Source organism: Puma concolor, chromosome F2 (genome assembly GCF_028749965.1).
Source record: "Puma concolor isolate L17-30 chromosome F2, mPumCon1.1.hap2, whole genome shotgun sequence".
In the NCBI taxonomy this organism is placed as follows: Eukaryota; Metazoa; Chordata; class Mammalia; order Carnivora; family Felidae; genus Puma; species Puma concolor.
This window is the reverse complement of record NC_141684.1, coordinates 46,636,940-46,649,931: the sequence shown is the minus strand read 5'-3', so window position 1 is coordinate 46,649,931 and position 12,992 is coordinate 46,636,940. Positions and strand designations below refer to the sequence as shown.

The window sequence follows — 12,992 nt, the reverse complement described above, 5'->3', positions numbered from 1 at the left end:
ATAGTTTTAGCATTTTGAATTTTTTTTTTTCAACGTTTTTTATTTATTTTTGGGACAGAGAGAGACAGAGCATGAACGGGGGAGGGGCAGAGAGAGAGGGAGACACAGAATTGGAAACAGGCTCCAGGCTCCGAGCCATCAGCCCAGAGCCCGACGCGGGGCTCGAACTCACGGACCGCGAGATCGTGACCTGGCTGAAGTCGGACGCTTAACCGACTGCGCCACCCAGGCGCCCCAGTTTTAGCATTTTGAATTGTGACTATGTTAAGTATTCAATAAGTAAACAACCACATTTAAAGATGAAAAAATTACCATAAGACATGAGATGACAAAGACTGGAAACTGAATAATACTGTCACACACAAAAGAAATGGGAATTCTGTGCATTTTATTCAACAAATCTAGGGCCTAAAACATTTGTAATTTAAATCTCTTCTATGTACTTTATGTATTTTTCCTAGAGGAAAAGGACATAAATGCTTGATGGAAATGTTTTCCTGTGACTTCTTCATAAAATCCTCAGTTATCTTCTCCTCCTTACATTAGGATTGTATCTGCAAAGAAAAAAATAAAGTTAAAGCATTAGATAAATGATGGCATTTCTTTCACTTTTAAAGTTAAAGAGCTTTCAAAATATAGTTACACTCTGGCAAACAATGAGCATGCCAATTTTATCCTTAGGATCATACATTAAGCACTGATATTTTTACTTTCTTTTGTCCTTTTGATGTTGGTTAGATGAATATTTGGTAAAAATAAAACATCATCAAAAATAACAAGAAGTCCTGTAAAAGCATTAAAGTAATTAATGAAAGCAGTTCAAAACTAAATCTGTTTCCGCCTTTCCCAGTATGGCTTCAGACTCCTCCAACTCCCAACTAAAGTATAACATCTGCATAAGAGAGTATAAGGAGCCAAAAGTAAGACTTATTTATGAAATTTTCTCCTACAGTATTTCAACAAATTTAGCTGGCAACCATATATTCTCCTTTAACTACTTAAAAATCAGCACCATATGTCACCATTTTCACCAATGATATACACTGTTAATAATAAAATTAAAGAATCAAATTGGCTGCAAAACAAACTCTGAGACACAGTACTTCTCGGTTCTGCCTTTAAGTAAACTTGGGAAAATGTTATTCTCCCCTAGCCAGTATCTACCTAGCAGTAGGAAAAGTAATTTTATTTTATACTATTTGTGAGTATTTGAGAGCTAATTATTATAAGGTTTCCGGCCTGCAGGAATGCTGAAAATGTGTTAAGTCAGAATTAAATTATAATCACCCATTATAAAGCCTCTCAACCTCCCACAAAAACCTGATTTGAAACTCTAATCCAGCCTCTTGTTTTTATGCTTGTGCCAACTAAAACTAAACAAATGCTCTGGTATTTTGTCTTAACTCAAAACCCATTCATTCATAATTCTACTCAGAGCTGAAAATCTCACAAATGTATCCAGCCAAATTCACCCAGTGTGGGACCCTTCTTTTGCATGAATGCCCCCATACAAATTTTAAATATCATGTGATACAGGTTCAACTGAATCAACCCCAAACCTCAAAGACATATCTAGCAAACCTAATTAAGAGGTGCTCAAAGTAAAAATACATACATTAAAAACAAAACATTATTTAGGTGAAGGGACTAAACGTCTATTTCTAAAGTCAGAAGAAATGAATATTTAATCTCTATGAGTAAAATGGTATTTTATATACATCTCAAAGATTCAAGAGAAAACAAATTAAACTTTACCTAAAGAGATCATCAGCAAGTGACTCTTCTTTTGCATGTTGATTTTGAACCTGTCAAAATTGACACAATATCACACATTTGTTTAACGACGAATGTATGGTTCATCAACTGCTACATACTGGGTAGTCAGTTATCTTTGAGATTTCAACATCCATAAGGTCACCAGGTTTACGAGTTCTTGCCTCTACCAGTATCTCCCCCATTCACCAGATCCTCTCCATTTTCACTTTCTGCCAAAAATTCTGCAAATGTTCTCTAATTAAACAGCATTCTCCAGTTAATCCCTTCCCAAAGGCAACCGATATAAGTATATATTGCTAGCTTATTGAGTTTTTAAATATTTTTTTCCAACAAAACACTTTAAAAAAATTAAGTGTTTTGAGGTCACAGGACTACTGAAGGGGCTGAGATGGCAAAATCTACCCCCATCTTCAACCAGAGCAGCCTCCAGCTGCAATGGTTTTTTTCCCCAAGGTCCCAAGTCAGGCTCTGAGGCTGATGCTTAGTTACTTCACTGACAAAAGTATTTTCAACATAAACTTGCCAAACTCCTAATGCGCCGCTGAGAGGTAGGAACAGAAAAACTCTGTGCTGGGTCCCTCTTTCTAAAGTGTAGCTATGATCCTACCATGTGCCATTCAAAACCCTTCAGTGACTTCTTCCACCTACCAAAGGAAACACAAACTCTTGAGTGTGACCCTTAAAATGGGAAAAGACCTTCATAATCTGGCTCCATTCTACATTCTCAGTCATTTCTCACCTCCCTCTTCATAAACCCTGTATGTCTGTTAAAACTCAATCACAAAACAACCAACCAACCAGACTCACCTCCCAACAAATATCTCATCCCTCTCTGCTTTTGTTCATATTTTTCTCTCTGCCCAGAAGATTACCTCTTTTCTTTCCTCTTCCCATATCTGACAATCTTTCAGTGTGCATTCATTCAATAATAATTTAGGGCCTCCTATGTGCCCAGGAACATGTTCACCTCTTTACCAATGATTATCCAATCCTCTTCATTTAAAAATAACATCCGCTATGAAGAACCCCCATAAAACTTCAGCTCTACAACTCAGATTTGTCGTATCAATTTCCACCCTGTATCATATCTTCCCTAAAAGACCAGAAGTTCCTTGAATGTACATACTGTTTATTTTTATGTTAATAACTTACATTTGTGTATTTCCAGACACTATCTTAAAAGTCTTTATTAAAAAAATCTCATTTAATCTTCATATAACTTCATTACTACTATTAGACTATTATCCTAGTTTTAACCAATAAGGGAACAAAGAGTTAGATTAAGTAACTTAAGGTTGTCGTATGAAGAACAGGATTTGACCAGGTCTTCGTAAGTAAGGAGCACCACCAGGTCTTAACAGGCTATTACAGAGCTTCTGAATCTGTGGAAAGGGCCTAGATGAAGGACTTGCAGGGATTCTTCCAGAATGGTTTTCTATTCATACAGGGAAATATCAAAATGAAATTACATCTTTCCACATTTTCTAATAGGTATAGCAGCACATAAATGGGAAGATAATGATTTTTATCAAGGAGCTGTCAAAAAAAGTGGCTGGTATCATTATCATAATTATCCTTAAAGGCTTCCCAGCAGGGGATGCTAATTTTAAACTTATAATAAAGAACAATTGTAAAGAAAAATCAGCTTTATTTTATGTGTCTTAGTAGAAACATTAAGTAAAATAGTATTAAGAAATAGAAATCCTCATATTACTGACATCTTTTTAAAGGTTTGGGAGAATTACATCTCCAGTCTTTCAAAATTCCAATCAGGTTGGATAATGTCTCAAAGAATTATTATGTTTAATGCACAGAATGAAAATATCCTAAACTGAAGGAAACTTCAGGAACAGATTCAGTGATTATGAAAACAAAGACTGGTCTACAGCAGAAGCACCAAAGGAAGAACTGACAAAGAATGAAAGAAAGGCAAAAGATACTTAAGAACAGCGGCTGGGACCAGCCTGGGGAAGTATGATGTCAAAGCAGTAACATACTTCTATACAGACAGTGTAGTTGCACAACAAAGTCAACTCTATTATCTTAAAGAGTGAATCCAACCTAGTTCACCTAAAATTGTTCTAGCAAAGAGAGATTTGGTGGAATAAATCTGGAACACAGACTCTACTAATTCTAATCAAATAAACAAAAGACCGAAAAAAGTCAGCAGCTACACTGTCATTCTCTCAACCCTCCCCGTCCAAGAAGAGTAAAACCTTACAGCCATAATAATCAAGGAGCCACAGGCTTGAAAAAAGTGGCCTGCAAAGAACCAAAAGATTGATGCAGATGTTTCTAACACTGCCCCAGCACATGAAACAATGCCACAGAACTAAAACCAACCTGAGAATGCTTACCAATACTCCAATTTTGGGAAAAAGCAGCCTGAGCAGGCAAAAGAAAACACCGCTGGTGGGCTGCTGGGAAGGGACAAATGGCACGGGGAAGTGAGTGGGACTAACACTGACCAGGCACAGGCGCCACACATCCCTGACAAATTAGGTAAACAACCTAAAATGGCAGGTGATTGTCTTCTGGGAGAAGATACGCTCCCTGGTACACATTTAATTCCAACCCCAGGAAAGCGATGCACAGGTCCAGCTGAGCCTTTCCTTTCCTGGATTCAAAGTCTCCAGGCAACAGAAACCAGATGCGACATGCACTACAGCCCCGAGCACACTGCCACAATGACGGTACAGAGGCACGAGGGTCATTCCGTTCTCCACCAGAAAGCTAAGAGCTCGGGTAAGAGTAATTTCAACTACATTCACTTTTTGCCTCACAAACTGTCTTTAGATTGTAATCCCTGCATAAAATAGCACAGGATGCTTCGCAAAGCAAACAGTATCTGGACAGGGTATTGTACTCCAAACAGCTGCCAAGATCATAGAAAACCAAAAACTACTCCACATACTAAAGGGGAAACAAAGGACAGCAACTGGAACAGAACATGCAAAATAAATGAAGAACTTAGTCTGCAAGAAATAACAATCCAAGGATCAAAAAATAAAGTTAGTAAGAACATGAAAGCAATAAAAGGAGAACCAAAAAGTTAGATGACAAAACACAATGACGATGAGAAGGGAACAAATGCTAAAACACTGAGACCTATTAATAACACCATTTCAGAATCAAATAAATTAGAAATAGCTAACACTGACTCTTTCCATGGTTATAAATGCTTTATAAATAGCATCTGACTTAATTCTCACAAAAATTCTGTGAAACGGAGGTACTATTATTATTCCCATTCTACACAGGAAGAAACACAAGCATAAAGTAATCAAGTAATCCACCCAGGGTCATATAGCTGACGAAGAATAACACAGACACAACTGAAATTTGAATTTTTGACACAGTGAAAGAGCTTAAGAAAACCACAGGGAGTGCAGAAGAAATGGGTATAGAGAGTAAAGGTGATCTAATAAAAGGATGGTTACATCTTAAATATACAGAACCCAGCAAATAGAAAAATGCTTTCAAAGATGTAACAGAAGGGTTCCTTGAAATAAAAAGAAATGCATCTGCAGATCAAAATAACATACTGTATTTTAGGGAAAACAAATGGAGAACTGGGAAACACTGAGACACATTCTCACTGCTTCTGACTTGCAAGTGCAAATCACCTTTAAAAGGGAGGTAAGAAAGGACTGTCAGAAGATGGGCGGGGGCAGGGAGAATGGAGGAAGTACAATCTCCTCACTGTTGACAGCAGGGAGCCAAAAACCATCGAAAATCAAATAGGCAGTTTGAAACAAATACTGATTCTAATCTGATAGTGGTTTTTTTTTCGTATCTATCACCCCTTGGTCTTAGATGCATCTCAGAAAACAAAATATCTTGAGAAGAAACACTTGCACAAATTCAGCAATGCTTTCAGCTTTACTTTCTTCTATCGATCCTCCCCTTCTCTTGCACTCTGTCCTAGCTATTACTCCTCCTCAATAAAGAGACGTCTGGAATAGTTTACTGAATTTACATGGGTTATTTCTGGACTTCAGGATTGTAACCTCATCATTCTTTTGGGCAGCACCATAATTCTTTGAAATGCACATTTTAAATAGTAAGGCCATTTAGTCTTTCAAAAAAGAAAGGAGGAAAGATGTCATTTTCATTCTTCCATTTTTTGACACTACATATCCTAAGTGACCCTGAACAACCTCCATTTTTTAGTGACCTTTGTAACAACTTTTTAATTAAAAAGCATTTTTAAAAACAAATTGCTAGAGACTACATTAAACCCACAATGAAGAAGAATAAAAACCCTGAGAAGTTAACAACACAGCCAGCTTTTGCCCTCCTCTGTGGGTATCCACAAACCATAAAAAAAACTGGGCTCTGCCTTTGATGTCTGCAATGGGTGATGAGTGATATGAGAGAAAATCAAAGATGAGGGATCTAAGAAAAGACTCCAGCATTTAAGGGAGAAAGAGGAATAAAGTCTACAACACAAAAGAAGGTAAGAAAGAAACTTGTCTGCCTTGACCCTAGCACAGGGTGAAGGAAAGAAAAAAACTATCAAGTTTATAATGACAAGCTGGCCTTCACTCAGGTTTCTGAGTACTTTAGGTGATCCTAGGAATTAACTACCTAGGTAATCCAAGAAAATCACCAGCTGAGGCTAAAGTGGTTTCCTAGTAGTAGAACAAGACTGGCAGACACAACATATCTTTTCTGGAAGATTATAACTCAAGGAATTCCCACAGATCAAACTACAAGGAAAATGAGTGGTTCACATAAAAAGATCACAAAATATGTACTTGGAAACAAGGCTCCATAGGAGATGATTAGCACAAACATAAATAGCAACAAGCATTTTAGGCACAGAAAACAAAAGAAGAGCTTACAAATATCAGCAGGGAACAAGATTTAGAAATGAATGAAACAGACATCCAAAATTGAAAAAATACAATAGGCTAAGTGAAAACTTAATGAATGGGTGGGAATACCAACTAGACAGAGTGGAAGGGAAAAGTACCAAACTGGAAGACAATGTGGAGAAGTTACCAAGAAATAAATTACAGAGAAAAAAAAAAAAGATAAAATATATATAAAATAAGATAAAGAAAGGGATATAAAATTGTAGAGTTCAGGGAAGAGTTATTATCCTCACCCCTCAATTACCAAGTGGCCCTACTTCAAATAGCCTGCTGAGACAACCTATCTGGAGCCCACCTTTGGGTTCCAGGAGGACTGGACAATCAGGCAATACAAAGACTAAGAAGAAAACATTCTAACCCTAGAGGAGGCCTTTGATTATCTCTCAATTCAATAGTCCTATGTTTCTGAAATCTTAACTTCCATGCAGTAACTTCCTCTATGGCAGAAGTTGTCCACTTTACTTAATTTTATTAAATTCTCCAGTTAAAAAAAAGTCAGGGGTTGAAAGAATTATGAATCAGGTAGATGGTCTTTTTACATAATATCCACTAGGACTCAAAACACCTAGGAAGAAAGTAAAAAAAAAGAGAAGCATAGGGGACCCTGGGGGGGCTCAGTCGGTTGAGCGTCTGACTCTTTATTTCAGCTCAGGTCATGATCTCACAGTTCGTGAGATCGAGCCCCATGGGACTCTGCAATGACAGCATAGAACCTGCTTGGCATTCTTTCTCTCCCTCTCTCTCCGCCCCTCTCCCACCCCCATGCACACGTGCTCTCTTAAAAAATTTGAAAGAAAAGAGAAGCTTATTTTTATAATCTTTCCTGTGAGTTCTCATTATAGCAGTATATAAATATATACAGCTGTTATGTGTAAACAGTGAGTTCTTGAAAAATCACATTCTAACATGGAGAGCTGTAAAGCAGTTTATATTTTCCCAAAAGAGCAATGTCATAACTGAGATTTGGTTTCCTGAGACTTAGGCAACATATTAGTTGTAGATATGATCGAAGACATGCCATAAGGCAAGTATGCGAAATTATAAAACTTTAAAGCAATTTCAAGTATCAAAATTATGCTGCTGATCCTAGTTTAGGGTTTTGAACATGAATTGATTATATTAAGTACCCTACTGTAAAGTGATAGGAAGACACACTCTGACATAATATGTACTTGATCAGAAATCTGTATGTTTGAACATATAAATAAAAATGAAATGAAAAATGATTGGGATTTGCTTTAAAATATTCCAGAAAGAAAAATACTCCAGAAAGAAAAAAAAGTTGAGAAAGGCAACAGATGAAGCAAGATGTGCAAATCCTGATATTTGTTGAACCTGTGTTTGAGGTTTGTTTCATTCCTCTCTTTGTGTATGTTTGAAAACTTTTCATAATTAAAAGTTTAAGAATATGAACTAAATGTAAATAATTACTACTTAATAATCAACCAACATTATTTAATGATTTCTCTTACCTTCTTAAAACTTAGACTCTGGGGAAAAATGAGATGGATCAGTAACAACTGCCTATGGGAGGAGGCATTAAGGCAAGGTTCTCACAGCAAACAGTTGTCAATAGTATAACTGGCTTGAGATTCCCCCACTTCACCATCGAGATGTTATGTTCATGTATCATTGAACCAAAGTGTGAAAGTGTAACTAGAGAGAATGAAGTTGGACTCTAACCTTACACCCCTTATGAAAATTAACTCAAAATCAAAGATCTAAATATAAGGGCTAAACTATAATACTCTTGGAAGAAAAAAGGGAAAAAATCCTGACATTTGATTTGGGAACGATTTCTTGGATATAATACCAAAAGCACAGGTAAGCAACAACAAAACGGATAAACTGAACTACATCAAAATTTAAAATTTCTGTGCATCAAAATACAAAATCAACAGAGTGAAAAGGCAACCCAGAGAAAGGGAAAATACCTGCAAATCATATATGTGATAATAGGGACTAATATCCAAAATACACAAAGAACACCCATAATTCAAAAACAACAAAAGATAAACAATCTGACAATCAGAAGAGATTTTTGAATACATATTTCTCCAAACAAGATACACAAATGGCCAATAAGCATATGAGAAGATGCTCAACATCATTAATCATTAGGAAAGTGCAAATCAAAACCACATTGAGATTCACACCAGTTAAATGTACATTATCAAAAAAAAAAAACTAAATGAAGTGCTAGAGAGGATGTGGAGAAACTGGACCCTTGCACATATTAGTGGGAATGCAAAATGGTGAAGTTGCTATGGAAAAATTATGGCAATTCCTTAAAAAATTAATATACAAGAAAAAAGAGACACAATAGAAAAACAGGAACAAGGTAATACTAAAATAAGGACTGAGAAATTCTCAGAACTGCTGAAAGATAATTCCAGATTTGGAAAGCCCAGTTCATTCACATACTATATAACTGATATTACTTGTAATATCCCCCGTATGACTGTACAACCATCTTTTAACAGTTATCTTTTAGTATTCTTTTATTATTTGCTGGTTAAATGTCTTTTCTCTCCTCTACATTAGGATGTAAACTTAACTCATTTGTCTGGGTCCCATCTTTTTTAACTAATAAATCTAAAAGTCTCTAAAGAAGCATTATGTAAAGATAGAAATTAACCTTAATGCTCTGTAACTCAGGAATTTTCCTTAATGAATGACCTTAGGCCAATTATCTTAAGTTTGGTTTTACGAAGGATGTGCTCTAAAGAAACCACAAGGGACCAGAATGTAAACCAAGCAAGTTACTAGGCCTCACTCCCTACTAACCTCCATTTCCTGCTTTAACCACTCGTCTAATTCTGTATTCTTCCGAGCATGATGAGCTATTAGATCTGATCCTCCAATGATGTGTGGAAGTTTTCCTGCTCCAGGAAATATGACCTGTTAAAAAAAAGTAAAAGTAGTAAGATTAGGGGCAACTGGGTGGCTCAGTCAGTTAAGCGTCCAACTCTTGATTTTGGCTTGGATCATGATCTCACAGCTATGAGACTGAGCCCTGTGTCGAGCTCAGTGTGAAGCTTCGAGCCTCAGGATTCTCTATCTCTCCCTTGCTCTTTGCCTCTCCCCCATTGACCCCCCCCCCTTCAAAATAAACTTCAAAAAAATTTTTTTAAAAAATAAAATTTTTCCAAACTGCTTTCCAGAAGTTTGTACTACTTTATAGCTCTTGGCCATCCCTGGGCCAACACGGATTGCTTTATCTTTGGTAACTTCATTAATATAAAATATGTATCAGGGGTGCCTGGGTGGCTCAGTTGGTTAAGTGTTTGACTCTGTCATTTCAGTTCAGGTCATGATCTCACAGTTTGTGGGTTTGAGCCCTGCGTTGGCTCTGCATTAATGGCACGGAGCCTGCTTGGGATTCTTTCTCTCTCTACCTCTTCGTTTGCGTGCTCTCTCTTAAAATAAATAAATAAACTTAAAAAAAAAAAGTATGTCTTTTGAATTTTGATTCAACAATGAGACTTGGTAACATGACACTGAACATGAAATAACCATTCGGTTAAGAATAACCCTGTGGTATTCATGTGCTACACCTGAGGGATGGAAAAGAATTAAGTGGGTGCCATCTAATGGGAGGTATTTCCATCTTCCACTCTAAGTAGAAGAAAGGGGAGTTCAGAACCTTTTACATATTGTCATAGTAAGCAAAAAATTAACAAATGTTAATAGTAGCTCACATTAGAGAGAAAAAGCTACAATACCTCATAGTCACAGCAAGAATCAAACAGATCATATTCTAGTGAAAGGCAGTCTTCCACAGAAACCACTAAAAAAATTAACTGTATTCTGATTAATTGCTTAAGCAAAAGGTAGTAGTAAGTAGTAGGTATGGAACAAGAAGCAAATATCCCAGCAATAGACAACAAAATACAGACTGGATCGGAAATATCCTTTTAGTCATATTGACAAACTAAATACCTTATCAGTTCCTAAAAAAGAAGAAACTCTGGCTGATGGTAACACTCAGGTACATATTTATATTTTTTATATATACACATAACAGTAAAATGCCTACTTTTCATTATTTAATGTGCTGTTATTTTAAACAGATCTATTATCTTCATAAAGTCCTGAGTTAAGGACTTTCAGGTCCTTTCAGGTAGCCAGAGATCATTATTATAAGTAGACAAACCCTTTCAATATAGCCTAAAGCCTGCCCCTTAAGGTGGAGAAGACCAGGTAAACAGCACCCTTTAAAGAATTCAGTCTCAATGAAATTTGTTTCCATGTATTCTTTATATACTCAACATATATTTATTCACATATTCATTAACTGTCAGTTTATGTTCTTACTAGAATAATTTTAACTGTTTTAAGCAGAAGAAATAGTATCAGTTTTCAACATGAACCGCTTTTACTATTTAGCATCAACAGTATTTCTAAAAACATTTCAAACGCTGCCCTCTGGTGATACTGTAGTTAAAGGAATACCATACCTTTTTGAATTTCTTGAAATTCTTTAATTGACCATAATCACTATTTACACAGGGTGTATTTCTGGAGGTAAAGTTACTAACCACCAGTGATCTAAATTCAGTCAGTAACACCTTCCTTGGAAACATATCACCATCACCCTGAAGCTCATCTTTGATCTTAAACGGGGTTACGACGGATACATAAGCAGAAAAGATAAGGAAAAGAAAATTACTTATTTGGGCATCTACAGAAAAAGTTCAAATACCTGAGGGAAAAAAAAAAACAGTAAAAAAGGTTTATTTCTGGCACCCAAACTCTGTATTTGGAAATCAAATCATAACTACTTCAAAACCAGAATATTACTTACTCAAATACTCTATACACTCATCTATGACAGAAGACTAAAACTATTTAGCATTTTTAATTTAGTAGCTTATTCCAATGAATATCATCTCAATACTTCATCTTCTATATATTTTCTCAGCAAGGAATCTGTTTTGTCTACTTCTTATCATAAAAACCATGAACTAACATTAGTGTAACAATCTGTTCTACAAGTTCTCATCTACTATATTTAAGCTTCCTTGGATTTTCAGTAACATTATTTTTCACATCTCCAAAAATCATTAGTTCTGGACACACTCATTACTCATTAACTGAAAGCCATTTTTTAATTGCAGATTGACAGTATTAAATCAGCCTGAAGATTCTTCCTGTTACTGGATGAGATTCTTTAGGTCATTTTCTATTAACCAACTAGTTACATACCAACATTGTCAGAGCAACTCAAGGCTGACCATCTAAGTTTTTTACTCTTTTACTGCCTATTCAAGTGGAAGTTGCTAACAGGACTAAAATAAAGACAGGGAGAGAAAGAAAAAAAGTGGAAAGTCAAAAGACAAGGTTCATCTATTAGTGACAGAATGTAATTAGGAACTCTAATAAATTAACAATGACTTAATACTTTTGTAAATGTGTTTTAGCATTTAGAAATAATTCACATCCATTCCTCTATCTGATATAAATGATCACCCTGTTGGAAAAGTGCTGACCTGATTATTTATAAAGACCTGAGGTCCATAAATGTGTAAGTGACTTGTTCAGGATCACACATTTATGCAGAAGGCAGGGAATTATACTCAGGCTTTTCTCTATCCTCTTTTTGCTATCTCATGATTATAATATGATCAAATTATGCCCAGAGTAAGCGTGACTATGAAATAGATCAAAATTACACAAAGGGAAATAATGAATCCTAAGAACGTAAACTAATAGTAATTGATCAGATGTTGCTCATTAAGTCAAATCTTTATAAAAATTAAAGAAAAATTTCCTTACAGATAGTTCTTCTTTAGTTGACCACAGTGTATCTTTCTTGAACTCACATTTCTTCCCAATTTCATTTTCTTGCTAAAGAAATAAAAATACTGTTCATAGAAATTATAAAATGGCAACTTTAAAAATATTCATGTTCTTGACCCAGTTATTTGATTTTCAAGTATCTTTCCTAGAAAAGCTGAGAATAGAAATCTACGTAAAAAAAGACACTGCAGTATGAATTACAAGAGCAAAGAGGACACAATCTAAGTTCATACCAGTTATTTTACAATATGAGATGTGACCATAGTATAAATGAGTAAAAATGGCTATGAAATTACATTAACAGTTGATTCTAAGTTTGCAGAATAAAAATTAATAAATAAAATACAATATTATCTATAGTTATCTACAGATGGTAGGTAGGATTATCAACAAATTGTTATGTTTTGATTTTCTATATTTCTACATAGCTATGTACTACTTTTATACTCTAAAATAGAAACATTTTTAAAGGATTCTATCTAAATTTACACTTATTATTTAATTTTAAATTGCCCTTAATCCAGGAAAAAGGAA

The 12,992-nt window shown here is 35.5% G+C and overlaps 1 protein-coding gene across 2 annotated transcripts in view; it reads right to left on the bottom strand.

Annotated features, from left to right (window-relative positions):
* Window positions 1–371: 371 nt before the first annotated feature.
* NBN (nibrin) overlaps window positions 372–12,992 on the bottom strand; it is a 52,565-nt gene continuing 39,944 nt past the window's right edge. For both annotated transcript variants that reach the window (XM_086695642.1, XM_086695643.1), the window contains exons 12-16: window positions 12,435–12,506; window positions 11,117–11,272; window positions 9,444–9,557; window positions 1,756–1,805; window positions 372–554 (exon numbers count right to left, since the gene is read on the bottom strand). In XM_086695642.1, the coding sequence (XP_086551768.1) occupies window positions 524–554; window positions 1,756–1,805; window positions 9,444–9,557; window positions 11,117–11,272; window positions 12,435–12,506 (423 nt within the window). In that variant the 3' untranslated portion in view covers window positions 372–523. The remainder of the gene's footprint in view (window positions 555–1,755; window positions 1,806–9,443; window positions 9,558–11,116; window positions 11,273–12,434; window positions 12,507–12,992) is intronic.